Raw genomic sequence first — 27866 nt, 5'->3', positions numbered from 1 at the left:
CCCATGGTTTGTGCACAGCTCCTGCCCCACCCTAACAAAACTGAGCTGAAGCAAAGATAAGAATGTATAAAAGCCTTTCCCTAGACTGAGAACCAGGAGCAGGTGGCCTACAAACATCTAAGAGGAAACTGCGGCACGAGAGACGCAGAGGGAATATAGAAGAGCAGGAAGGATGGGGACACTTCGGCCAGGAGCACGCTATGTCCCCACTCTTTCTGACTCCGGTCCTAGGTCTTCCCCAACCCTGGCCAGGGTTGCAGAGGTGCCTTGACTCCTCCTTACCTTAGAGGGAGAAGGAAGTGGGGGTGCTGCTCCAGGAGAGGTGAGGGCCGGTGTGGGGATGATGGGTGCTGCCAGCGGAGTCTGAGCTGGGGTGCTGGGCTCACTGCTGCTCAGTTCACCGGCTGATGCTGATCCAGAGGGGCCCAAGGAGCTACTGGGCCCAGCCACCCCAGTACTGGCTGGGCGAGTAGGCTGTTGAGAGGACAAGAGTAGACCACAAAGAAAACAGAATACGGGAGTGTGGAAGGAAGAGGGGGAACAAGGAAAGGAGGCAGAGGAGAGAAAGAGAGTGTATAAAGCACAATGGGACCAAAAGCGGGGTAAGGGGAGGACAATGACAGAGTTGAAAGTAGCAGTGACAATGGACAGTGGAGAAAAAGAAGAGAGGACGGGAGACATGAGATTATAAGGTTCCTCCCTTGGCACTGTGTCCACATTCCTCCCCACTCTGCCCTAACCTTCAAAACAGGATCTCACTCCCCAGAACTCCCCTTTGTGACCCACTTGTGATCATTCTAGCAACTTCTTAATACTCCATTCCTAGCTTGCTGGGCTCATGTCCAACTCCCCCAGCAGAAAAAAGTGCCTCAATGTCATTCCCAGAAGCAAAGAACAGATTAGAGACTTCTCAATTGTCCTGTTCACAGAGGGCGGGGCCGAAAGGGTGGAGTCAGGCTTGCTCTCCTGGTAAGCCTCCCTAGTCTTCTCTGCTTTGGTATACATCAACAGATCCTATAGGTTACTGGGCTGAGATGGAAACTGTACAGACTACCCTCCAAGAAAGGTAAGTAGAGCTGACCCCTTACCTCCTCACCCACGACAAAGCTCTAACTAAGTCACAGAATCCAGGCTCCTGCTGAGGCTGGAGGGGGTTGGGGGGGCTGGCCAGCTTTCAGGAAGCCACAAACCCTGGGGTAGACAGTGCTGCCCCAGTAATGTTGAACACCAGACTACCCACAAATGCTCCCACCCCTCACCCAGGCACCCAGAGCACTCACTTCTTTTAATTGCACCCTTCCAAGCTGATCAAAGCCTGTCTTGATTAGCTATAACCCTTCTTACTGCTCTTCCACACCCAATCTATTGGCTAAGATGGCCTCTCAAATATTACAAGTTGTAGGGCCTGGAAAGATGCCTCAGGAGAGTAACTGGCCACTCTTCCAAAGAACCCAGGTTTGAGTCCCAGCACTCACATATCCCAAAATATCTGACACCTTCTCTTGGCCTCTGAGGGCACACATATGACATACATACATGCAGGCAACACTCATATACATAAAAACAAAAAAGAACTAGAAATCACTTTCCCAGGGAGTCCAATTACCAGCCTCAAGCTCCTCTTCTCCCTTGGTATACTGCAACCAACATTTACTTGCTAGCATGCATGCCCACATACATGCACATGCCTGAAATATATGTGCACTCAGCAGTGGCTTACAGAGACCTGCTTGTTCTCACCTTGGGCCGTCGAGTTGTGGTCTGGACAGGCAACAGGAGCCAGAAGAGGAGGAGTCAGGAAAGAGAGTCGTGGCAGGAGGACAGAGGTAGCAATGAGAGTAGAAGCAGCAATGGACTAGGCTAGCCCACCAACCCTGCCCCACTACCTCCCATGGGGACTCAGTGTCCCTGCTCCAGGCTCACACCTCCTGCTGCCTGAAGAACCCTCATTTTTACCCAACCCTTGTAGGCCTCACCCCTTCAGACCTCTGTAGCTCCCACAAGTCTGGTCTCTAGGCTGAACCACAGGAGACCAAAGGCAGCAGCTGGCAAGAAGGCCTCCAGAGACCAGCCTAGGGGCCCCACCCAGCCACCTCTCCCAAGGACTTCCCCAAGTCAGCCTCTTCCTTCAAGTGCTAGACTCTAGAGAGGACACCCTAGGATCCGGCCCCATGGCAGGAGTGCAGACACCCAGAAATGAGAGCTCAGATCACTAAGACAGAAAAGGGCTGATCCCCTCCCAGCCTTGCAGCAGGCTCCCTCCCTAGGGTAGAGGGCTCAGGTGTCACTACTGTGAATACTGCATTAGTAAAAGCCCACAGCTCAGCAAAGTAACCCTTCCAGCTGGAGGAAGTGGGGGTGGGCAGCAACCCTCAGAAATCACTCTTCCCAAAGCAACCCAGGAGGCCTCTGGGTTACTCTGAAGTGGCTAAGGGGCAATTAGCGCCAACTCCCAGAGGCTTGCTGCCTGTGCCTGGGGCTCTAGCAAATCAAGATTCAGCTTGAGCAGACACTGAGTCCAAGATGGCCAACCTCCACCCTCTGCTCAGGGCTAATTCACTTCAGCTGTGGATCAAAAACTATTCTAGGGTCCACAACCTGCCTTGGTAAACTCCCTAGCCCAAGCTCCGGGGAGGCAGGATGCTGGGAGAACAAGCTGTAAGTCATTCCAGCAAAGGTTGGTAAGTAGGCCTGCTTCGTGCACTGACCCCAGGAAACCCTCCCAGGCCCTACTGCAGTGGGGTCTGCCTGAAGCCCAAGCCTGTGAGGCCATTGGGTAAAAGGCCTGGTACAGACTCAGTCCAAAGCAGGTAGATCAAGGAACATATACATGTCCAGGGTGGGGCACAGTAGTGACACACACCTCTCCCTACCTGCACCCCTTCTTCCTTACCCTCCTCCCCCAGCCAGGTAGACTGATGAAGTCAATCAGCCCCCACCCCCACCCCAGCAGCCTGCTTCCATCGCCCTGGCAACCCAGCAGCAGGACCAGAGCAAGCAAGAGTACCTTTCGGGCTGTCGGTGCCTGTCTCATCATTGCAGAAAACCACAGAAAGCAAGGAGAGGAAAGAGACGGAGGGACAGAGGAGGGCAAACAAACACAGGGAGGAAAGACAGACGAAGGGAGGGAGGGAGGGAGGGAGGGAGGGAGGGAAAGGCGGCGGAGACAGAGATTAGTGCATCAAATCCCAACAATGCAGCCTTAGCTTCCGGGCCGGCAAAAGGCGGCTGCGGCGACACAGGCCCTGGCAGGTGCACAGCAGGACGGCGGCCGATTGTGAGCTCCAGCAGGCTCCGGAGCCTTGCCTGGCCCGGGTCGTCAGCTTAAGCTGATGGCAGTCTCAGTGGCCGCAGCAGCAGCAGCAGCAGCTCCACCTGACGTCATGCACCCACCCTCCTCAGCTCCATGGGGGTGGAGCTACCAGTCCTAGGTCACCTAGCAACCACCCAGAACCGGATGGCTCCTCCTCCTCCTGATGGTACTAAGTCCTGCGCAAAGCCGCCCTTCCTCCCAGTCCCTTCACCACGTTCTGGCATGGCGCTCCTCTTCTCCTCTACCTCTAAGACCTTGCTCCAAAAAGCTGTGCCAGGGGCCATTGCAGAAACAGCACCTCATGGAGCCAAGGGATTTGTGGACAGGGACAGGGGGCCTGCCGGCTCCATCAACCTATGTCACAGTTATACTCCCCCTGAAAAGCCCATCCATGTCCACTTCTCTTGCACACACTGGCGAAACCCTTAGGCTTCTTATTCAGAACACAGTCAGAGCACCCCTCCAGCACCCAGCCCCAGCTCTGAAGGGCACACAGTGATTAAGGAGTCTTGGGACATGACAGTGGCATAGCAACAGCTCTAACGATAATGTTGGGTTCTTCCCTCACCTCTCCAAGCTGGAGAGATCAAAGCCTATGTCTAAAGGACTTTCTAGAAAGGGTAGGTATTTTTTTGTGACACCTACATTCTTTCCTGACTCCCTCTCAAAACACTGGTTTGGGGGGCTAATGGCTCAGAGGTTAAGAGCCTTGGCTGCTTTTGTGTAGGACTGTTTCAATTCCAAGCACCAACTTGGTGACTCACAATCACTTTGTAACTCAGTCCCAGAGTGATCCGTCACCCTCCTGTGGCCTCCATTGGCACAGTTCAGATATAGTATATACATGCAAGCAAAACACCCATCCGCATAAATACACACACACACACACACACACACACACACACACACACACACACACACACACACAGGCTTCTGTTCTGGACCTCGCTGTTCTGTGTGGGATGATAGGGAATCCTGGCTAAATGCTCTGCTTGGACTGAACCATCAGGGTATAAGCCTGGAGAGAGCAGGGAACATGCTGTAGCATAAGGCCAGGCTGTCACATTTCACCAGGACATGGACATTGCTCAGGCCCCTACCAGGGTCATGTCAGCCTGCAGCCAGGACTCTTCCAGTCTTACACTGCAGTTTCATGCTCTTCTCTATTTAGCGACAGGAGGAGAAACTGGAGCAGCAACCACAACACAACACTCCAGGGATGAAGCAAGTCCTCGTGTGTCTGGAACATGCCCAGCTTCTCTGCAGCATTGTCTGCCTTACACTCCCATTCCTATCCAGACCCAGGACCCAGGATCAAAAACAAGTCCTAGTCTGTGGCTTCTACCATGGTAAGACTTCCAAGTGTTTTCCACGCCCACAAGGAGCTTCCTTTCCCCCTCCTATGGTCCCAATCCAAAAGTTTCCCATGCGACATCTGGAAGGCCTGAGACAGGCTGGCAACAAAGGGCTCACAGTACTGCACACATGGCTCAGACAGGTACATGCAGGGCAGGACGAACTAGTGCAGAGGCCCAAGGCAACGGCTGGTGTAAGGAAGTGGTCATGGCAGCAATTTAAGTGTTTAAAAGTCCATGGAGAGGAGGTGGGCATGATGGGCCCACCTGTAATTCCAGCACTAAGGCTGAAGCAGGAGGACTGCCACAGATTCTAGGCTAGCCTGGTCTACATAGTGAATTCTGGACTAGCCTGAGCTACAATGTAAGACCCTCTCAAAAGACCTAAAGAAAAGTCTGTGGAAGCAAGGGGGTGGAACAGACAAGATCCTGGGGAAGGAGGAATGAGTCTCCTTGGGCAAACACTAGTCGAGGGGGGCAGTGAAAGCCATTGGGCAGGGTAAGCTGGGCGTTTATGACAGCACTGATTCAACGGCAGGCAGGCAACATCCTGACCCCCTCCTTACACAACCATTGTACCACACTTTCCTCAGCTCCAGTGCTGTAGGATGCCCTCCCTCCACCGCCAAGCCTGGCTAAGTGGGAAGGCCCTGTAAAGCAACTGAGCTGTGACTTGCTACCGAGCACCTGGAGTCTCTAACTGGGGGTCTTGAGCATGGAAGAACTGTCTGTCTCTAACGAGCGGAGTGCTGCTTTGGACTGGTCCCCCAACCTGATAGAAGACAAACTGCCATTTCCTCTGGCCAGCCCAGCCCCATGGTTACACACACATGCATGCAGCAGTTGGGGTGAGGAGCATGCAAGAGAGTGGGAGGAGCTCACAGCCCACCCACCCAGCCAGACACAACAGTAAACACACCACCTTCTTAGGCTTCAGTCCCCGCTGCGTGAGGAGCAGGAAAGGTCAGAGTTAGAGAACAGACTGGCCTGACAGACATCCTGTGCATAAGTGTTAACGTCAACTCAGGTGAACACACTCGAGGGAGGTTAGGTAAGCATCAAGCCCTGGGCATAGAAGGGGTTCCTCAAGGGTCCCTCTGCAGAAGAGGCAAAGGGAGCTGGAAAGGGCCTCTGCATGCATCTTACAACACTTGTGAACAAAAGATCTGCTTCTCCCTCCACACCGCACCTTATCTGCCCTTACACCATCTTGTCTTGGCATCTTTGGATACCAGAAGGTAGAAAGCTGGCTACACTCTTGGGTTTAGGCCTGTCCTTCCAATCCCCCCTCAGCTCAATCCTATTTGACCTGAAATGTCTAGATTCTAACAGTTTCTCTACTACCTATATTCTAGTCCTAATGTAGCAATTCATACCCAGAATGTGTCCTTCTAGGGGAAGTTAGTCGACTACAAGTCTAACTCAACCCAGACCCATCTACGGCCTCCACCTACTCAGCCCTGGGCTTCCTCCCTCCCTGTGTTCCTCCCTTACACTGTCAAACCACTCACCAGTTTGCTGGTCTTTGCAGCTGCATCAGCTCCCTCTGTAGAAAGCAAACAACAACAAAATATATTTATCCAAAGGGGAAGGGGTAAGAACCCTCTGAATGGGATGGAAAGGATAGAAGGAAATAGAGCAGACACCCTGTTATTAGAAGGGTGGGAAACTTGGATGTGAAGATACAAAGTCAGTATGTAACTAGTACCTCTCTTGAGGATCTTTGAAGCAGAAGAATCAGGAGTCTCTGGGGAAGTAGTATCTGCTCCATCTTCAAATACTTGGATCTGAGACCAAAGAACATACTCAAAGCAGTCAGGTTAAGAATGCCTATAACATGGGTCCCTCCTGAGCTCCTGAGCAGGCTGGGATACAGAGTACTTCCCCTAGACTTGATCTTGCCTTTCTCCCAACCACAGCCTCTCATTCCACTTAGGGAAAAGGACACACTAGCAGCACAAGCGACAGATGTTCGTGTGAGTGCACTCGCACTCACACACACACAGGCACTGCGCACACACAAGCACCACATGTGTACAACGTGCACAGGTTCACATGGTGAATTACCTGGGATTGGCGTACAAAGATGCCGTGGCCTTCATCGCATGTGAAATACTTCCTTCCCTGAACGGTACCATCGTTCTTGCCTTTTGCTTCATCCAGGATCACGCCCACCCACTTGCCAGTGGCAAAGAGTGTAGCTCCAACATAGGCCACAGTACCACGGTGGCCCTTCCCAATCACCTCCACACGGGAGCCGACCCGCAGGGGCCGGGCGCTTGCCTCCGTACTCATCCTGCTGCCACTGGGCGTCTGCAAATAAGCCATACACCAGCATGGTCAGTCAGAGGCTCTAGATGGGACCCTGGACTGAGAAACTACCACAAGTCATATCTTTAAACTCCATTCTCAGGGCAAAGTGAGCCCACAAACTCTCCTCTGAAAACATCAGTGACATGTCCAAAACTTTGCCAAAGCCAGGCAGAATGGCATACACCTAGGATTTCAACACCTGGGTGGCAGAATCAGGAGGCTAGCCATGAGTTTGAGGCCAATCCAGGCTATATATAAGCTAAAAGCCAGCCTAGGCAATATAATGAGACCTTGTTTCAAGAAATCTTTAAAAAGCTTGTTTTGATAGAGCACATATGGGATTCCAGCACTTGGGCAGCTTAGACTTACCAAGATTACCAAGGAGGATTACCAAGAGCTTGAGGCCAGCCTGGGCTACATGATGAGCTCCAAGTCAGCCTACAGTAAGACAAACCTCTAGGGAAAAATAGTAACAAAAATGAACAATAAAAACAGTCCTTTTATTGTTGTTGTTTGTTTTTTAGAGACAGGATTTCACTGTGTAGTCCTGGCTGTCTTGGAATTCACTCTGTAGACTAGGCTGACCTCAAATTTGGAGATCTGCCTGTCTCTGTCTCCCAAGTGCTGGGATAAAAGTGTGTGCCACCATCGCCCAGCAATAACAACAATCTTAAAAACCAAAACTCTAACATTCTCTAGAATCTACTGGAATTTTTTAAAAAGAATTTATATTTAAATTGTATAACAAATTTTTGAACATCTTTGAACATCACCATCTGGCTGCTTCTAGGGTGTACTGTCCCCAAGGAAAGGACAAGAACAAGCGAACAACTCAATTCAGACCAGGATCCCCACAACCCAGCCCCAGGAACCAGACCTAAGAAAGCTAGCAGCTCAGGGGTGGCCCTCTCCACTGGCCACCCCACTCCACCCTTCTTCCTCCTCTTCTTCCTCCTCCTCCTCTTTGTGTGTGTGCCTTTTACAATTTTTGTTACTGTTCATTGTAGACAGACTGTCAGTACTATCTAGGCTGGTCTGGAACTTGCAGTCCTCCTGCCTCAGCCCCCTGAATGCTGGGCTCACAGGCATGCATCAATCGGCACATCTGCTTAGACTTCTCAGAAGAATAGAACTGCACCTCTTTCCAGGCTCACAACCGCCACTGTGCCTTGATGATGTCAGTCCATCTACATATCCACCTGGCATTGCTGGGCTATTGACTACAGCCCATTCACCAGCTCCTTCCTCCTGGCCATGTCCTACTCTGTCTGCTCTCCCCCAAGCTCTGGAGGCCATGGTGTCACAAAAAAAAAAAAAAAAAAAAGAGTACAAACAAACAAAGTACCTCAAATTAGCCCCTCACTGTCCTCAAGCCCTGACCAGTAGTTCATCTGGGCAAGCAAAGGTACAAAGACACTGTCCTTGGGTTGTACCCAGCTTCTTACATATCCGTGATGACAGAACACATAAAATTAGGTCCCAAATCAGACCATGATTTGGAAGAAAATCACACCTAAGCCATTTTTAGCAATAGCTGCTCCATGAACCAGAGAGATTACAGCAAATAAATAAGGCAAGAAAATGTGACCCCCCAATGGGCCTAAAGACTCCAGGGGGCTCCTTCCTATTACTCCCCCCAAACACACACACACACACACACACACACACACACACACACACACACACATACAAACACACACGGCACAGTTAGCTTCAGAAAGGAGTCCTGCCCAAGCCTGGGAAGTCAAACCCTTGCGAGCTGTCACCCTCTAGCCCCTTTCCTCACCGAGCCCCACCAGTAAGGTAAGGCAGAGCTCCTAAGGATATGGGGACCTCAAACCATACCAGGGACAATGAAAATCTCATGGGCCTGACAATAAAGGAAGCTGCCAATGATAGGAAGGCTGGACACAAACTCAGAAAGACCCTCCCACACCTCCCAACACGCCTCTCAGAATCAGGTGGCTCTAACTGTAGACGCAAATCTAATCTTACATAGGAGAGAGCAGAGGCAGACCAGGGCATCTGAAAAGGGCCTCACAGCAAGGCCTTCTGACCCACAGGCCAGTTAAAGACAGACTGGACCCCTCAGCAATCCCAAGCCTCAGAGCCAGCTGTAGTCAGAGGTCAAGTCTGGTTGGGTCCCAGTTAGGACCCAACTGGGTGGGTGGGTGGGTGGGTGGGGTAGCCTGTCCAGCCTGCCACTGTCAGGGCCCTGAAGGCTCCTCAGAAGCCCAGTGTGTGAGTACCTCAGCTGAGAGCCAACCTGCCTCCCCAGCCCCCACACAAGTGATGTCCACAGGCACCAGGCCTGTTCCAGCAGCCCTCCCAGGGCCATCCCATATTGACTGGGGCCACTTACCCGATTGTACATGTGCCTCTTGCTCTGGGCCATGTTGCTCACCCGGACTCTACCCCCTCCCCCAGCTAGCCAAAGACAGAGAAAGGCAGAAACCTAGGCAGGAGGGGTCAGGGTGATGGGCCTGCATGGACCGGCTCAGAAGCCGTCAGCAACGGACCTCCCTCCATCCATGGGCCTCCCTCGGGAGGGGTAGGGGCAGTGATGGGGCTGAGGAGTAAGTCCCTTCTACTGCCCAAGGATTCCTGAACCCAGAGACACTGAGCCCCGCTCGCCAGCTGATGAGTCTCACTCTGCGCTAGTGCTGCTCTAGACTGTCAGGAAGCGTGCTGGCCTCTGGGTCCTAGTGCTCCCCTCCTTCACCTGAACCCAAGGATGGGTTGTCAAAAAATCCTCAGCACTGGAGCGCAGGGCTCTGGAGCCCTGACACTTCTTTCCCACCTGTGCCCTTCACTGTCACTGTCCCCAGCCCCAGAAAGTGAGGCTTCAGCAGGCCCCAAGCATCAAGGGCCACTTCAAAATGATCAGCTGCTTACAGCCTTCACAAGGACTCCCAGCCCCTTCTGTTGTTGTTCTGTGTCACCCTACCAAAGAGAGATCTGGACCCAGGTCCAATCCTCCATGACCAGGGTCTGAACTTCCACCTTACCCTGGCCAGATAAACAGTACAGAAGGGCAGAAATAGAAGCATGCTCACACAGAGAAAGCCAGGAAGTGTCCCAGCTCTTCACTCCTGCAACGTCAGAGGTCCCCATAGTCACTCTGTCTCTCCTCTGCTTGTTGTGTCAGGCCAGGCTCAGATCCCAAGATGTCACATTCAACGGATTATTGAAGACAGTTTTCTAAAGCTAAGGCCTCACTGTTCCCTTGGACCAAGTCCTCATCTCTTATATCCTTGACCTTGTCTTCTAACATCGGACCCAACAAGCTAACTTATTTTTTATAGTTCTATACCTCACAAAATTCCTTAGCTATGTTATAGTGCCTTCATAATTTAAAAACAAATGGTGTTAATTTAATGAAACTACTTATTCTAGTAGTAAGAGAGATTTTCACATGCTACCTCATTTATTATTCACAGATCAAAGACTAGGGTCTGATTCCTTAGCAAAGTTGGCCTGGGGACTAACCACTGGGCCCCCTGGCTGTGATGTGGACCTAGATCCCTGAACATACTTGTCTTCCTTCACTGACAAGACTGCAGTTCTGCAAGAAGGTGGTGACCACCTGTAAAAACGCCATAATGAAGCCAGTCACTTTATATGCTAGGTTAACTCTTAATCAAAACATTCTCTGTATCTTCATATCTGCCCAGAACCATCAGGACCTACCTCTCTGCTTCCCTGCAGTCTCCAGGTTGCTCTCCCTTCCTTATCCACCCCTGCCCAGACGACCATACTAAACCCACTCAGAGTATCTACAATCTACAGAACACACTTCAAAACATCACTCAGAGGGGTTAGGGATTTAGCTCAGTGGTAGAGCGCTTGCCTAGAAAACGCAAGGCCCTGGGTTCGGTCCCCAGCTCCGAAAAACAGAAAAAGAAAAAAAAAAAAAAAAGCTCAGCAGATTGCTCAGTGGGTAGAACGGAAGTTGGAGCTAGAGAGATGGCTCAGCAATTAAGAGCACTAGCTGCTTTTGCAGGAAACATAGGTTCATTCCAGCACCCACACAGAGGTCCACAACTGTCCTTAAATTCCAGCCCTAGGGGATCTAATACCCTTCTCTGACCTCCAAGGGCTTGGTACATACATGATACAAATATATGTAAGATAAAACTTTAAAAATTAAAATATTTAGGACAGGGGTTGAAGAGATGGCTCAGTGGCTAAAGGATCTTGCTCTTCTTGCTGAGGACCTGAGTTTACCCTGGTACCATGGTTACCATGGTTACCATGAGCCATGCTGTGCTACTCACAACCACATGTAACTCTAGCTCAAGATGTGATGCCTCTGGCTGCTGTAAGAACCTCTATTTATGTACACACACACACACCACACACTTTAAAATAAAATAAATCCTTTTTAAAAATAAAAATAAGGACTAGAGAGATGGCTACGCTGTTAGGAGTATGTCCTGCTCTCACTGAGGACCTATCTGGGTTTGGTTCCTAGCACCCACATCAGGTGGCTCTGGGGAATCTGACTCCTCTGACTTCCCCATGCACACTGTGTACGGTCCACACTCAGTCACACAGCCATACACATAATGAAAAACAAATCCTTAAATTTGCCAATAAATGATTACACAAACGCACACGTCTGCTTAAATAAAAACATTTAGGACAGTTATCTGTATTGTAAATATAAGTGCTCAAATAAAAACTAGCTATGAACACCACATCACCATACTGGGTTATATCACAATAACCCAGAGGCAGGCCAGGGATGATCCCGACAAGGAAACTGAGGCTTAGAGACCCATTTTCCCTGAAGCTACACAGGAAAGCACAAACCTGCTCCCGGACTCTCGGTACGTCCCATTGCCCCTCACTTCCCCTCACTGCCCCTTACTGCCCCTACTGTCCCTCACTGTCCCTCGCTTATCTCCAGGCTTCCAAGGTCAGGCTCTGAACTGCACTACTGCAAAACACCCAAAGAGCATCAACCTGCAGTCCCAGCACTCAGGGGCAGGAGGACTGGGAGTCCCAGGCCTGCCAGGGTAACACAATGAGAACCCGGTTGTAAGAGCAGCCTCACTGCTCTGGGCACATGGCGCGTGAATGTGCGTTCCTCCTTGAGAGCTGTTCATTCTACCAAATGGGAGTATCTGACACATCTCCTTAGTGTTAGAAGACTCAAGGAGAGAAAGCACATTCAGGAGTAGGAAAACTATAGAATTCCAAAGAAGTGCTACCTGGCATGATACTAGATATACATAAACTGTATAGACAATAAATATTACACAGGAGAAAGGTGAAGTGGGGTGGGGAGTGCACCTGACTGTGCCTTGAGTTCTGGAGCATTCTGTTTGGTTTGGGGCTACACAGAAGCCCTGTAAGTTATGACACATGATGGACAGGGGTATAAGGTATCTGCTTGGGTTCTTGGGTCAAATTCTAAAGTCTTCTGCCGGAAAGTCCACAACCTCTCAGTGCAGGGAGTCAGGTACTCAATAAACAGACATGCTGGGGTGCACAAGGAAGTGAGAAGGGTAGGCAGGGAGTTTAACATCAGGCAGGGACAGATGGACTGAGCTGTGGGATGGCATAGTGAGACTGCTTTAGGAAGAGCAGACATGCAGGGTAGAGAGGACACAGGAGTGACATGCAAGGACAGGCAGCATCACAGCAAAGAGCGTGCTGCAGGGTGAGCATGGTTGAGAAGGGAGACAGAGCCAGAGCCAGAGCAAAGGAGTCTGAGGAGGCCTTGTGCCAGATGCAACACTAGGGGACAGCAGGCTGGCATGGGCTTCACATACAGCCCTGGACACAGCTCTGTTCTCATATTTCCTCACCTGCGGGACTCTGGGCAAGATGTTTAACTTACTGAGCCACGGTAACACAATCCACACAAAAAGGCATTCTCTATCTCGCATGGATGTTACAAAGAATAAGGAAAACCAGCCAGGAGCTGGAGAGCAAGCCATACTAGACACTGGAGTACAGAGAGAGACTAGCTCATAGCATCAACGCCCCAACCCCTAAAAGGTGTTACGATTTAAGCAAAGGATCTGTAGCAATGCCTGGCACAAACTGTGCCCAGTCAGGTGTAGGTGCTTCTGTGGCAGTGTACCCACACATCAGTGATGACCGGCTCACAGCAGAAACTCCAAAGCTGCAATAAATGAATGTAAGGTTAGCAAATGAGGGGCCACACAGGATGTTTGCTGCTATCAATGAAGACCTGAGTTGGTTCCAGAATCTACACTGGAAGGCTCATAACCACCTATAACTCCAGCTCCAGATCTGACTCTTCTGGCCTCCTCAGACACCCACCACACACACACACACACACACACACACACACACACACACACACACACACACACACACACACTGTGTATACATAAAAGCATTTTTTAAAACACAGAAAAAAGAATGAGGACCTAAACATTAAAGGGAAACTAGGGGTGTTCTTTGGGCCTTTCTAGAGCAAATTTAACCATGCACACTAAAATGTGTTTGTCATCTGTTCCCACGTGGACCTGCGTGAGGTGAGTGCTTACCAGCAGTTAAGGATGAGGGGAAAGGAGGCAGGACTATAAAGACAACACGAGGGATCTGTGATGGAACCACTCAGTCACTGCAACAGTGTCCGTGTCCTTCTGAGACACGGCCACAGCTTTACAGTCATTAAACAAGGGGTTTGGGAAAGGGATGTGTCATCTCTATTATTCTGGGCATGAGTGTGAATATATGTGTGTGTGCCTGTGTGCATGTGTCTGCGTGCATGAGTGTGTGTGTGTGTGTGTGTTTTGCTGCAAACTGAACTGTCAATCTCATGTGCACATTAGGTAAGCACTGTACATATTTAGCCCTTTTTAAAACTTTTTATTTCTTTATTTGTGGGTATTTTTGGAGGAATATGGAGGCAAGAAGTCAGTATCAGGCTTCTTCCTCAGTTACTCTCCAAACTCTCAGGCTGAACCTGGAGGCTGCCAATTCTAGGTAGAAGAACTAGCCAGTAAGTTCCGGAATCCTCCTGTCTCCCTCTCCATTACTGGATTACATGGGTCCTGGGGAATCACACCTAGGTTGCTATTCTTGCATGACGAGCATTTTGCCAACAGATCCATCTTCCAGGTCTTGTGCTATTCATTTGGAGACAAAAATCTCAAAAAGCTGCCCAGGCAGGCCTTGAAGTTATAATCTGCCTACCTCAATCTCTCAAGTAGCTAGGACTACAAACCTGAGCCATCGGGCCAGTTTTTCATTGTTTTTCCTTACACTTATATTTAAATATACTAGTTATTCCAAAATAAAGTATTTTAAGCAGTATAGGTTCACTGGAACACTTGCTTAGCATGTGATAGCCCCAAGTCCCATGCCCAATCCTGTCAAGAAAAGTTTAAAATATTGCCAACAAAAACCAGAAAGGGGGGCTGGGAGATGGCTCAGTAATTAGTGCTTGCTGTGCAAGCATGATGGGCTGAGCTCAGATCCCCAGAACCCACACAAGACCTGGGCATGGCTGTGCGCATCTGTAAAGTAGTGTTGGAGGTGAAGGCAGACAGATCTGGAGCTTGCTGGGCACCCAGCCTAACTGAGGGTGGAGGGCATTCTGATTAAGGAGACATTCTGATGTTGGCCTCTGGAGTATGCACACACCCACGCATGCACGCACGCATGCACACTATGATTAGTGTATTACTTCCACCCATAAGTGACGCTGAGCCCGAGTCTGACACAAGCCGAGCTATAGAGCTATACAGAAGCATGCTCTTGCCACAGGATTCCTGGGCTCCTGACAGCATCCCTGGTCCTGGACTCTGCACGTTCCCTAAGCAGAAAGACAGTCCCTGATTTCTAATCCATTTTCCTCCTCAGCAATATTGAATACTGCTAAGCTATCTACAATAGCGGACGGAGTACTCAGTATCTGGTAACTAAGGAAGTCTTGGAGAATTTTCTGAACAGGGACATACACAGACTGGAGGTGAGGTAAGGAGAGCAGGTGAGGATGAGAAGCCACTTTACTGGATCCTTCTGTCATTTCTATACTGTCTCTACCAGCACCTCAGTATCCTTCAATATTCAAATACTTTCCAGTCTCATGTTTCCAAACTTTGATCCTGGGCTAACCCTCTCTTCTACTCTCTCTGATCCTACCCAAGCAGGGGCTGGTTTGAAACTTAGGCAGTCTGACGACAGAGCCAAAGTGACTCTGAAAGCACCACCCATGAAGAACAAATGTGCACACGGCCTCCCAGAGTCCAACAGGGAAAGGTCTGCTCCCTCGTGGGGGACGCTGACTAGAAGCTCAAATGAACACAGCAATATGTCATGCACGGAGCTTTTGGTCCTGGTCCTACTCCAATACGTGCCTTACAGAGATGGGAGAGCATCCTAAATAGGCTTTCTTCACCTGTCCAGCTCCTTATCCCCAGAAATGTCTGCAGCATACTCCCAATCTGACTGGAGCTCTCTCCACTCTCAAAGTCGCCCTCACTCCAGCAAGTACCCAGGGATTTCCAGGTCCACCTCTAAGATCCAGAAAAGGAGGCTGCAGTTACACCGTCTCCCTCTTATCCAGTCCTGAAGAGCAGCAACCCTCTCACTGACAGAGTACCACTTGTTTAGTTTCCAAGCAGCTTCCAGCTTAGCTCTGTCCCATAAATCAACCAGCAAGATCCTGGCACTAGGACCCAGTGGGCCGGGAGCACTGAGACTGCGCTCTACTGAGGTAGATGCACCATTTCACAACTTCAGCAAAAGCCAAGGCAGCCAACAAAGGCTCAGCCACCTCGGCTGAGCCTCTGCCTCTTGCCGCTCGGGCAGCTCACCAGCCACTCCTCTGAAACAGATCATGCCATCCTTTCTTTTTAAAACCCACGTCATCACTGGATCATAATGGAAATCAATCTCCTCAAACACCATGCAAAGGCGTATCCATAGCAACCCCAAAAGGAAGGACACAGAGATGCTCCAGTGGCTGCAGCAAAAAAAGGTGAGTTTATTTCCCTATCCATGCATCTCCCTCTGCTCACCACAGGCAGGCTCTGCCTGCAGAGCTCACCCACAACACCAAGTGGGAAAACTCAGGTGAGCTAAGAACCATCCTGTAACACAGGGTACAGGATGGAGATGAGAACAAGGTGTCGCCTCTTGGTCACGATCTCAGGTGACTGTCTTACCCTGTGATATCTGACAAGCAGCCACCAGTCATCTTTCTAATCACGATGCTGGGAATCACTCTAGCATTTCAGAGTTCCTCTGTGGCAGCAACAGACCCCACCTCCCTGCCCATTAATCTCCCTTCTCTGATGCCTTGGGAGAACGACTCCCATTTCTGCAATAGATACTCATCAAACATGAATGCTAAGCCTAACAACCCTGTATGCTTCAACTTTCCTTCCAATAAAGCAGCAATGTGCTGACAGGATTCTTGTGGAAACCACAGGAGGGTTTAGCAGTTCAAAGCTGGAGTGGACAGCTAGTGAGTTCCATGCTGCAGTGACACCTGTCCTCCCCTCTCTCTCTCTCTCTCTCTCTCTCTGACACACACACACACACACACACACACACACACACGTCCTCCACCAGCTGCCACCCCAGCATATCTACCTACCCTTCCGTTGTCTGCCAACACACACGCATGCATGCACGCACAGTCTGAAAGCACTTAGAACTGAGTGAAGCACTCATTAAGAGCCAGCCACTATCATTACTGTGAGGTGAGGAGGCCTGCAAACATAGGACTCCAGCTCAGACAGGTTCCTCCACACTCCCAAGGATTATCTAAGGCTCTTTCTCTTTACTCTGATCAACTCCTTCTAGCTTCTCTTACCATACCCAAGCATCTTTCCTGATGGAGCTCGCACTGGCCACCCACCCTCAGCAAACAGCCTTGCAGAGAAAGGAAACTGGGCCTGTCAGCTAAGAATTCCCTCGCATCCACTGTTGCCTCTCTCTTCCTAAATTCATTCCCCCTCCCTTCTTCTGACCTCTGTCTCCTCCTCTGAAGACCTTCATTTCAGCTGCACCCCCTGCTGGTTCTTACAAATCACCACAAGAACCTGCCCTGGCTTCTTCAATTCTAGGAACAACTACTTCTAGTCCTTACCATGTCCTCCCCAGGCTGCCACCCCAGCATATCTACCTACCCTTCCATTGTCTGCCATACTGAGTTTGCAGCCCTCAGTGCCATCGAGCGCACACTACTCCTCTGGAGCTGTTCACATTCTCAAAGTGAAAGTGCCCTGGTAACCATGATATCTTGACCCCCAACCTCCAGATGCATTTGTCAAGCTCATGTGGTGTGGCTATCCTGAAGCAAATGAAGACGGAGGCTCCTTCCCTGGAAATGCTCTCCCTCCTGACTTCCCAAGCAGCCTTGCTCACATGCACACCAATCCCTGACTCCTCTGTCTGCCCCTGCCTTCTGTAAGTGTGGCTGGAAGAACCCACTCTCCCCTCCCAACCACCTTCTTCCGCCAACCCTCAGCAGGGACGCTGAAACTCAGACCCACATTTGTACCCTGCTGGTAGGCATCACAAACCACTCAAGTTCACCATGCCCCAACACATCTGCAGCTGCCCCCTCAGAGACTTCTCTTCCACATTTCCTCTATGGTACTGACACCAGAGTCTACCCACGTTAAATACCTTCTTACTTGAAGCAATTAATCATTACTTGCGTTAATTCTGTTGCCAGAGTCTCTCTCCGATTCATCTGTCCTCTCCATCCATGTTGCCTAATTTCAGTTCAGCCTTAGAACATTTCTGCTATGGTAAGTCTCCCCATTACATCCATTTTTAGCCTCCCAGTATCCTGAACTCAGATTCTACCCCTTCAGTTTCCTTCTGCAGTCAGCTTCCCAAAATACAGTCACGCCATCCTCATTTAAAGACTTGTGGTGAGGGCAGTGAAGTGCTTCAGTAGATAAGTCTGCCACCAGATCTAACAACTTGAGTTTGATTCCCAGGACCAACATGGTAGAAAGAACCAGCTCGAACAAGTTGTCACACACACACACACACACACACACACACACACACACACACGTAAAACATATAATAATTTTTTTATTAACTTCACTGTGAACAACAATAACCTCTCCTCTGATGCCAAAGTTCCCCCATTCTGGCTGCTTGGATCTACTTCAAGCCCTTTGCCCTGCAAATATAAAAGAGAATCACCAGGAACTCACATCATCCATTATTACTGAGCTCAACAGTCGCCTCTTTCCTGAATTCCCCAACTTCTCCCTGAAGAGCCTGCTGTTTCCTTTCTGCCCTTGTACAGACACCTTGGACAAAGTTTTGTTACAGTACCACACTTTATTGAAAATACTGCCTGCCATCTCCTGTCCAACCTTCCCCTAGGACAGAGGGCTTTACCCCAAAGTGTCTAAGCACTGAGCACAGTGCCTTGCCCACAGTTATTGTGCCAGCCAGGCTCTAGGCACAAGGCCAGGGACAGATCAGAGGAATGACTCTACCCTTAATAGCCCATGAGAGTGACTGAGTGATTAAGACAGCGCTTGCTGTGCAGTCACAAAGGCCTGTGTTCAGATCTAGCGTCCAGAGTGAAGACAGCATTACAGGCGTCTGCTGGGTGCCTCAAAAGGCCTATAGTGAGACTCTGTCTCAAAGAAAGAAAGAAACAAGCAAACAAACAAAAAAAAATCCAAACAAAACAAAACAAAAAAAGGAGTAAATCAGAGCATTAGAGAATAATACCTTCTTTGACCTCCAGGACATGCACAGAGACACACGCCAGACACAGATGTGCAGACATCACACCAAGTTCAAACATACCAAAAAACAAAAACACAAACAGGGGCTGAAGAGATAGATAGCTTGGTGGTTAAGAGCACTGACTGGGGGTTGGGGATTTAGCTCAGCGGTAGAGCGCTTGCCTAGCGAGCGCAAGGCCCTGGGTTCTGTCCCCAGCTCCGGAAAAAAAAGAAAAGAAAAGAAAAGAAAAAAAAAAAAAGAGCACTGACTGCTCTTCCAGAAATTATGAGTTCAATTCCCAGCAACCACATGGTGGCTCACAACCATCTGTGATAGGATCTGATGCCCTCTCTGGTGTGTCTGAAGACAGCTACAGTGTACTCACATAATGAAATAAATAAACAAATCTTTAAAAAACAAAAAAAACACAAGGTGGGGGAAGTAGATACATACCACACACACGCGCACACAAACACACACACACACACACACCTCACAGTCACACACACCACACACACATACACACTCATACACCACATACACACGCACACACAAACACACACCACACACACACACACCACACACATGCACACACACACCACACACATGCGCACACACACAGAGCCAGTGCATGATCTTTCAGACAGGCACCTCAGCTCATGTGCTTCCATGGTAAAGAAACCACAAGCACAGAAGGCTCTAAATAAAATGCAGACCTCAGAGAAGGAATGTTCTCCAAAAGGTTCTGAGGGCACCAAGGCCCCACTCTCTCCTGCAGTAAAGCCCCTGTGAGATAAGAAAGGGCAGGAAAAGGGTAGGATGCAAACCTCAACTAATACTACTGAACACCAAGAAAAATATCAATAAGCCAAAGCCAGAATCCCAAGATGGCAAAGTTCCTAAGGTGCGTTTGCATCAGACAGTCTCTTACCTGGTTCTGGTCCATGGACACACACTCCGATTAGCAAAGATATAGATCACTGGATTGATAGACACCGGCTTCCAGAACTCGCTGCTGCCCTGGGTGGTGGGGGGCACTGAGAACCCAGTTTTCCTCTCCCTTCACACACAGACATCTGACAGTCCCCCATTACTACCTAGCCTCTAAGCAGGCCACAGCAACTCTGATCTTTTCTGGTGGGCTGCACAGAGCCAAAGGGCGGCTGATGCTCTTGCCCGTCTCCCAGTCCCTTGGACTCCTTCGGGTCAGTGTCTTCTCCTCTGTACCCCCATATCCAGCCAGGCTTCCCACAGCACCCACACCCTTTCTGTCTCCACTCTTCCCGTGTCCATCAACCATTGTCTAATGGTTCCAGGTTTGGTGTGTGCATCTCGTCTGTCCTAAAGCAGCTGCTCCCAGTGCTTTCGGTAGTCTTGCACACCATGCCCACCCTTCAAAGTTCATCTATGTACAGACAGAGGCAGATTTAAGAATGGATTTTCTTAAATGAGATGAAAGAATTAAGCACCGATTTAGTCTGAAGAAAATGCTGGGAGTATCTGTCACCTGATGCTATAAGAGTCAATGGTTTACCTCAGCTTCCTTTAGTTTTTGTTGTTGTTGTTGTTGTTGTTGTTGTTGTTTTTTTTTTTTTTTTTTTTTGAGGCAGGACCTCTGTAGCTGGGGCTGACTTGAAACTCACTATGTAGCCCAGACTGTCCCCAAACTCAGGGAAATATTCCTGTATTTGCCTCTGGGGCTGGGATTATAAACAGGTATCACAAGCATGGCTTAGAAGCCAACTTTCTTTTTTATCTTTTAAGTAGCCATGGCTGTCCTGGAGTTCAATATGTAGAGTAAGCTAACCTCAAACTCATGGGGATCTGCCTGCTCCTGCCTCCTGAGTGCTGGGATTAAAGAGTTGACTTTGTTTGTTTGTGTTTTTGAGACAGTCTCTCTATATAGCCCTAGCTGTCCTGGAACTCACTCTGTAGATCAAGATGTACTCGAACTCACAGAGATTCACTTACCTCTGCCTCCCAAGTGTTGGGGTTAAAGCTGAATACTAAAAAACCAGGCTCAGTCCTGCTAGCTCCCACCTTTAATACTTGGGAGGCAGAGGCAGTCAGATCTCTGAATTCAAGGCCTGGTCTACAGAGTGGGTTCCAGGACAGCCAGGGATACACAGAAAAATCTTGTCTCAAAAAACAAAGACAACAACCAAGTTGAGTGTTACCACACCTGGAAAGAGGTTGCTTTTCTTTGGTTTAAGTCTAAGAGACAGCCTAGACAAGGACGGACCCTGCAGGGTGATTTATGCTAAGAATCCTAGCAACTGGGATGCTCGGGGAGAAGCGGGCACTGGAGGCCAGCTGTGGTTACACAGGGAGTCTGAAGCCAGCCTGTATCGCATGAGACTCTATTTCAAAGGAGGGGGTGCAGGTAGGGAGAGAGAGAGAAACTATCTAGTTATTTCCCCATCATTAGAAATGTTCAAGCCAAATTGTCAAATCTGCCAAACGGAGTATCATGCATGGAAGTCAACTACAACAAAGGCGACTGGGATTAGAAGCCCAGCATTGAGACAGAGGAGGCTGAGATGTCTCCAAATCCTGACTCCTGTTTTTAGAGCTGGATAAAGTGACTGACCCAGGACAATAGTTTGTTCTACATAGTACGTAGCAAAAATGTGTCTGTCAACTAAGATCTTGTCCCTGAACCAGCATCACCTGGGAATCTGATGCAACAGATTGTTACAAATGCAGACTAGATGAGAGCTGTATTTCACCAGATTCTATTAAACACATACCTTCATTAAAGTAAAAACCATTGGCATACACTGCCCCTTTACAAATGGTGGGTTTCTACTTCTGGAACTGCATTTCCAAAACTGCACCAGATGTTAAGCAGACACAACCAAAACCAAAGCAAACAAGCAAGCGAACAAACAAAAATCCAGTATCTCCCTGTCTACTTGGAGAAATTATGCATATATAACCTAGTTGGAGACTCTTGAGAAATAAATACCTTGAATGGAAAGTTCTGAAATAGTCTGCTGAGAAAAACCTGAACCACAAACTTTCAAACATATATGTATACAAAGCACCTTTTACATAATAAAATTACAGAGCTGAATAGCTGGTTCAGTGGTTAAGAGCACCTACTATTCTTACAGAGGACCTGAGTTCAACTGGCCATAGCTCCTGCTGCAGGGGCCTGACATCTCTGGCCTCTGTAGGGACCTACACTCATACATACTTTTCATACATAGTTTCGTTTTGTTTTTTTTTTTTTTTAGGTTATCTTTATCTGTTTAAACACAGTGCAAGTCAGGCTTTGGTAGCACAGTAGGCTAAGAACGCCAATTTCTGGCACAGTTCTTCCATTCTCAGTACCTTAAGCACACCAGGGTACCAAAGGGCCAACAGTCGCTTGCAGCTCTCTGCGCTGCTGTAAATGAGTTTCGGTCCAAAGATCTGCCTCTTTGAAAACAGCAGTTTCGCATCTGTGTGCTTTAGCCGTTGTCCAGCCCACAGTGACCAGGGATGTGTGTACAAGACGACTACACAAGGATCATTTTGCAAGCCTAGTCGGACCCCAGGACAGGGCGTACTCACATCAAACGCATTTCCAGACCCCCATGTCTTAATCCTTTAGGATTAATTTTTGTCTTCGTTTAACACAAATTCCTAACCACGTGTCCACAGAAAGTCTATGCTCACTTCGATGTCACGGCTAGCAGGGGTCCCTCGCAAATCTGGAGTGGACAAGCCTGAGAGAAACGCTCAGTGGGGCCCCAGGCCCGCCCGCCAACCGGGGTGCCGCCCACCCTCCGAGCCCACCAAACCCGAACCCCGGATCCCCGCCAGCTCCGCGCGAGCTCCGGGACTGCTCAGCAGACAGTTGGCGGGGTCGCCGCCCGCGTACCTGCTGTCAGGGCTCCGCGCCCGGCTCGGCCCCGCCGCCGCCCGCTGCCCCAGACTTGCCGCCCCGCCCCGCTCCGCCCCGCCCCGCCCCACGGACTGCCCTGCGTGCCGCCCGCTCCCGCATCGATCCCCAAAGCTCTCAGGTCCCAGTAATCTCTAGAGTTCTGTGAGCAGTCTCCTCATTCCTGCAGCCCCGCCCTAGCTGACAATGTCTCGCCAAGCATGGCAGAGAAGACATCGATAAGGCACTGAGCTAGACACCTGCGGCGGGGTGCGTGCATGTAAGCATGCGCATGCGCACTACGCCTGGGAAGTCGATTAGGACCACGGTCGAGAGGCGGGGGAGGGTGAACGCCCTCTGCTGGCGGAGGATCTTGGGGAAGGATTGAGAATTTTTGTTTTGATCTCAAAACGTGACAATTATTGACAGGAAGTAGGGAGAGATAAATTAAAATGTCCCTTTCTGGGGCTGGGGATTTAGCTCAGTGGTAGAGCGCTTACCTAGGAAGCGCAAGGCCCTGGGTTCGGTCCCCAGCTCCGAAAAAAAAAGAACCAAAAAAAAAAAAAAAAATGTCCCTTTCTTTTCTCTTTCCTCTTCAGCATTCCTCAGCCCCCACCCCCAGGAACTGAACTGGCTAGAACCGAGAGGTCAGCAGCATTGAAGTGGTGTAGAAAGTTTCAAGAGTCCTTTTGTTTTGAGTGTCTCATCGCTAGCCCTTGAGATAAAACTAGCGACAACCCAGTGCTAGTCAGCATGAGGCAGAAGGATCGCCCCATGTTCTAGAGAAGCCTGAGGGTAGTAGGTACCAAGTGTTACAATGAGTTAGGAAAAGCAAATGTGCAACTCTGCAGGAGAGGGAGTTAGGATTTCACAGACCGGTTCCATTCCACCTTCAGTTTACGAGCTGTGTGACATCTTGTGCTGGTAACGACCTCTCAGTACCATTCCTTATTTGTAAAATAACTATCAGTGACAAGATCTGGAAAGAATGGACACCTCCGCTATTTCATCTCCTAAATATTTCTAATTATTCTGAACATACAATGCATTCCTACCATTCGAAAATCAAACTCGAGCCTGCTGGAAACGGGTCAGCAGCTAAAGGTATCCACCATACAAGCCTGACAACTTGAGTTTGATTCCTGGAATCCACATGAAGATAGGAGAGAACTGACCACACACATACACACACACACCACATATCGTACACACACCTCACCATATACACATACAGTGTACACCACACGCACAAGCTACTAAATGAAATATAAAAGTAATACTTTAAAGTATTTACTGAGCCAAACATGAAGGCACATGCCTTTAATTCCAGTATTCTAAAGGCAGGGACAGGTGGTTCTAAGTTGAAGACCAACCTGTTGTATGCACCAAGTTCCAGGCCAGCAGGATTGTATAGTAAAAGCCTGTCTCAATTTAAAAAGAAGGGGGTTGGGGATTTAGCTCAGTGGTAGAGCGCTTGCCTAGGAAACGCAAGGCCCTGGGTTCGGTCCCCAGCTCCGAAAAAAAAGAACCAAAAAAAAAAAAAATAATAATTAAAAAGAAGGGGGAAGGGGGAGTTCCAGCATGGTGGCACACATCTTTCACCACAGAACAGACAGATAGATCTTGGGGTTCAAGACCAGCCTGATCTGCAGAGCTATTTCCAGGACAGCCAGGGGTATACAGAGAAAGCTGACAGAAAATACATCTCAAACCCCCTGAAAACATATGCCCTGAGAAGGCTCCCTTTAGCCCTTGTTCCACCCTACTCTACCCTCCTTGCCTGCTACAGGTGATTAGTTTCTTGGTCATCTGGTGAAAGTTTTACTTAAACACAAACTCTAATGAACGGAGTTCCACTCCTTTCATCTCTTATGCAATGGCAGTATAGTATATAGACTTACATTCTGCCTTTTTTTTTCTCTATAGAATCTCTAAGATTTATCCATTTTATGTGTATGAGTGTTTTGCCTACATGTATGTTATGTCTGTGCACGAGGCACATGGGGAAGACAGAAAAGGGCTTAGTTCCCCTGGAGCCGGAGCTGGTGGAGATGGTTATGAGCTGAGCCATGCGGGTGCTGGGAATTGAGCTCAGGTCTTTTGGAAGAGCAGACAGTAACTATTCTTAACTAACACTGAGCCATCACATTCAAACGAAGTGGGTAAATCTTTTCTGGTTGAACAAGCCTGTATCTGAAATCCCAGCACTTGGAAGGTTTAGGGATCAGAAGTTCAAGGCCATGATCCATGGCATGCTAGCAGTCCTGGGCTACAAGATAACATAGCTTGAAAAACAGAGGTCCTCATTTGTGGCTGTACATACTTATTGACTGGACTCCTCTAGTTCCTTTGTTTTAGTTGTGTGCATGTGTGTTGGTGTCTTGGGTGCACATACCCATGTGTGTACATTTGGAAGCCGGAAGTTGACCTGAAGTCTCTTCCTCCATCACTCTCCACATTATTTTTTGGAGACAGGGTCTCTCACCAATTCTGACTAGACTGGCTGGCCAGCAAACCCTAGGGCTTGTCCCTTCTCAACTTCCCCAGAATAGGGAGTGTAGGCTGGGGGCTTTTACGCAGGTCCTCAATGCTTTGCTTTACATAGCAAGTGCTCTACTGGCTGAGCCATCTTCTGGACCCTGTTTTTAGTTTTTTACTGTTCACTGTTGTGCGACCACGGGGGTACATAGGACGTTTCACATGTGAGCATATTTATGTGTGTGTCTTAATTGCTTAAGATTTATTGGTCATGTATATGTGTTTTACCTGTAAGTCTGTATGATACAGTGCTTTTTCTGTCATATGCAAAATTCTAGGTTCATTTTCCTGAACACAGGAGTAAAACTCAAACAGAAAAAAAATTAGGTTTTTCCATTCAAGATGAACTAAGTAAGCTCCGGGAGCTGGAAAAGGAGAGCGAACCCATGTGTGGAATCACTCTATACTTATAATCACCGTTGTGTACTTCCTCCCATAGTGAAAGGACAAAGTTCTCCCTGGGAGCCAGATCTGCCTTACAGTCCTCAGATCTTCTCTTTTAACGAGTGTTTTGGGGGCGGGGGCAGAGAACTATAGGGAGCCGCCTTATCCCTTGGCCTTATCTCCTAAACCGTGACAACGGCGCCCCCAGAGTCCTGTTAAGGGAATAGACAGCTTTGGAAGAAATGGCACCATCTCGTCAGTCAGTTCCTGCCGCAACGCGTTTATTTTGAGCAAGGTTCTGTTCTCAGTGTGGAGGCTCAGGACCCAGAGTGGGGCACAGGCTTGGTGGGGAGCAGCCAGGCTTTGGGGGTCTCGTTCCTTAGCTGTTTCATAATCACCTGAGGCTTGGACACACCTGTCTGGATGGGTTGCTGCTCAGGCGCCTGAGGGGTGCCTTCTTCAGCCTCCTCTTGGATGGCAGCAGGGTTGAGCAGCTCCTGGGTGCCCCGGTTCCACATACTCACACCAGGAACCAGCTTCATGTTTTCTGAAATAACCATGGGCTTCCACAGCACCTGGGACGTAGCCTCGAGGACCTGGGGCACCGCTAGGGGCCATCCAGAGTCCTCTGAGACAGAGTCTTCCACAGGTTCCTGGCCCTGTGGAGGCACTCGAGTCCGTCCCGCCCACAGCTCTCCCAGCTGCTCCGCCTCCCGCTCCCAACCACTTGGCCACTTAGCTCGGGGCCATAGTTTGGGGCTCGGGGCACTGGCGACGTCGGGAGGGACTAGATTTCTAGCGAGGAAGCGGAACCCGGGGCTGAGGAATGGCAGGTTTGACCCGAAGGATGGTGAGGATTGGGCCAAGTTTAAAGTGGGATCCGGGCCGGAAGAACGGAATGTAGCGCAACGCTTGAGAGGGAACCTTGGGATAGAGACCTGGAGTTTGGAGTGCGTACGTGAGCCGAGGGCTTGGGACTCGCTTGCTGAGGCCCCAACTTGGCTCTTCCGCGGACGCACGCGATATATTTCCAAAGGGCGCGCTTCGAGGTCTGGGATCAGGACCTCGGCCACGGGGCGCACCCAGTGGCGGGGCAGCCGTGAGGGATCCAGGCGCATCGTGGGCGTCTTGTGGCTTGGCCGCCGTTCCATTCCTCCAGGCTGCAGAAACGGGGAGGGCCCATCCGGCGTGGGCACACTGAGAAGGGACCTATCTGCCGACCCTATCGAGGAGCGGCAGAGCTGGCCCTTGTTCTTCAAGTTCAGCCGGTCCCCCGCGGCGTCTGGCTGGGGCACGCAGTGGTAAAGATCCTGCAGCGACAGGTGTGAACCGAAGGATGAGCCCGTCCTCTCACAGGTCTGCAGACTGACTACTTGGGACAGCTTCGGAGAAAGCTGGGGGCTGTGGACGGTCTGGACTTCCAGAGTAGGTCGTAAAGACTCCTTCGAGGGCACAGTCAAGATACTCTCCTGGCGGTGGGGTACTTCCAACGCATCCCGAGGCTCAGCTTCCTCAAACACTTCCATGGCGGGCGTGGGTCTCGGGTTGACTCTAGGCTCGGCAGAAGGTTCTGAAGATTGTGTCGGCTCCTGGGACTCTCTGCCCAACCACGATGAATCTATAAGGAACTGGTCCGGGTTCCCAGGTTCCTGGGGAAACACACAAGGGTAATAAGACGTTGGAAATGGAGGGAAAGGGCCTCACTTCATGATCCTGAGCGGCTCCAGAGGAGACTTCTGTCGGAAAGAGGCTCAGGGCTTGGGCTTACTTCGTTGTGGAAGTGCTCCTCTACACCAACGGGCGCCGGTGCGTGCAGTACAGGCACGGAGCCCTGGGCCCAGGCATCCGTGGTGCATGCCAGGGGCTCCTCATCCTCGCCCCACGTGGGGTCCTCAGCCACTGCAGATTCTCCCTCATCTCGGGCCAGGAAGCGCCACTCAGTGATCTGCAGCATGGCCTCTCGAGCCTGGCTAATGGTGAATGGAACGCACTGTGGAAGTGAGGGAGGGTCTCAGCCTTGCCAGGAGAGGCAGGGTAGAAGATAAGTCTGGAAGACCCAGATCTATGCCCACCTGCTGGGTCAGATAGACTTTGAAGGCACACTCCATAACTCGAGTCACAAGGTCGGCCAAGATGTCACCCACTATGTCCTCGCCCTCCTCCAGTGACATAAACGCAATCCATTCTGCCTCATTGAGCCGCCCAGGCACGATGTCCACCTGCGGCACCGGCTGGGTGGGTGGCCGGGCTTTTTCTGCCTTGGATCGGGTCACCCCACGGTCTCGCGCCTGCCTCTGTAGGAACGAAATGGGTACTCAGGACAGGAAACCAAGGGGGTGGGACTGATGGGCTAAGGGCTAGAAAGACCCTTTTGCAAGATGTTTTCTAAGAAAGA

The 27866-nt window shown here is 49.9% G+C and overlaps 3 protein-coding genes across 17 annotated transcripts in view; 1 reads left to right on the top strand and 2 right to left on the bottom strand.

The window, feature by feature from the left end:
* Nucleotides 1-22639, bottom strand: part of Dctn1 (dynactin subunit 1) — a 32807-nt gene extending 10168 nt beyond the window's left edge. For 2 of the 12 annotated variants that reach the window (XM_063285666.1, XM_063285668.1), the window contains exons 1-6: nt 9344-9651; nt 6736-6981; nt 6377-6455; nt 6180-6214; nt 5591-5611; nt 283-474 (exon numbers count right to left, since the gene is read on the bottom strand). In XM_063285666.1, the coding sequence (XP_063141736.1) occupies nt 283-474; nt 5591-5611; nt 6180-6214; nt 6377-6455; nt 6736-6981; nt 9344-9376 (606 nt within the window). In that variant the 5' untranslated portion in view covers nt 9377-9651. Of the gene's footprint in view, nt 1-282; nt 475-1740; nt 1762-3007; nt 3026-5590; nt 5612-6179; nt 6215-6376; nt 6456-6735; nt 6982-9343; nt 9655-22017; nt 22039-22549 lie in introns of those variants that run through there. The other 10 variants (XM_063285665.1, XM_063285667.1, XM_063285669.1 and 7 more) reach the window with 8 other exon arrangements.
* Wdr54 (WD repeat domain 54) overlaps nt 14905-27866 on the top strand; it is a 23780-nt gene continuing 10818 nt past the window's right edge. The window contains exon 1 of the mRNA XM_006236781.5: nt 14905-15949. The gene's annotated coding sequence lies outside the window, so the exon portion shown is untranslated. The remainder of the gene's footprint in view (nt 15950-27866) is intronic.
* The window catches only part of C4h2orf81 (similar to human chromosome 2 open reading frame 81), a 6277-nt gene continuing 4138 nt past the window's right edge, over nt 25728-27866 (bottom strand). For 2 of the 4 annotated variants that reach the window (XM_006236784.4, XM_039108156.2), the window contains exons 2-3: nt 27544-27765; nt 25732-27120 (exon numbers count right to left, since the gene is read on the bottom strand). In XM_006236784.4, the coding sequence (XP_006236846.1) occupies nt 25789-27120; nt 27544-27765 (1554 nt within the window). In that variant the 3' untranslated portion in view covers nt 25732-25788. Of the gene's footprint in view, nt 27121-27239; nt 27462-27543; nt 27766-27866 lie in introns of all 4 variants that reach the window. The other 2 variants (NM_001024330.1, XM_039108155.2) reach the window with 2 other exon arrangements.

This window comes from Rattus norvegicus, chromosome 4 (assembly GCF_036323735.1).
Source record: "Rattus norvegicus strain BN/NHsdMcwi chromosome 4, GRCr8, whole genome shotgun sequence".
In the NCBI taxonomy this organism is placed as follows: Eukaryota; Metazoa; Chordata; class Mammalia; order Rodentia; family Muridae; genus Rattus; species Rattus norvegicus.
The sequence above is the reverse complement of the archived record's forward strand: the minus strand, read 5'-3'. Positions and strand labels throughout refer to the sequence as shown.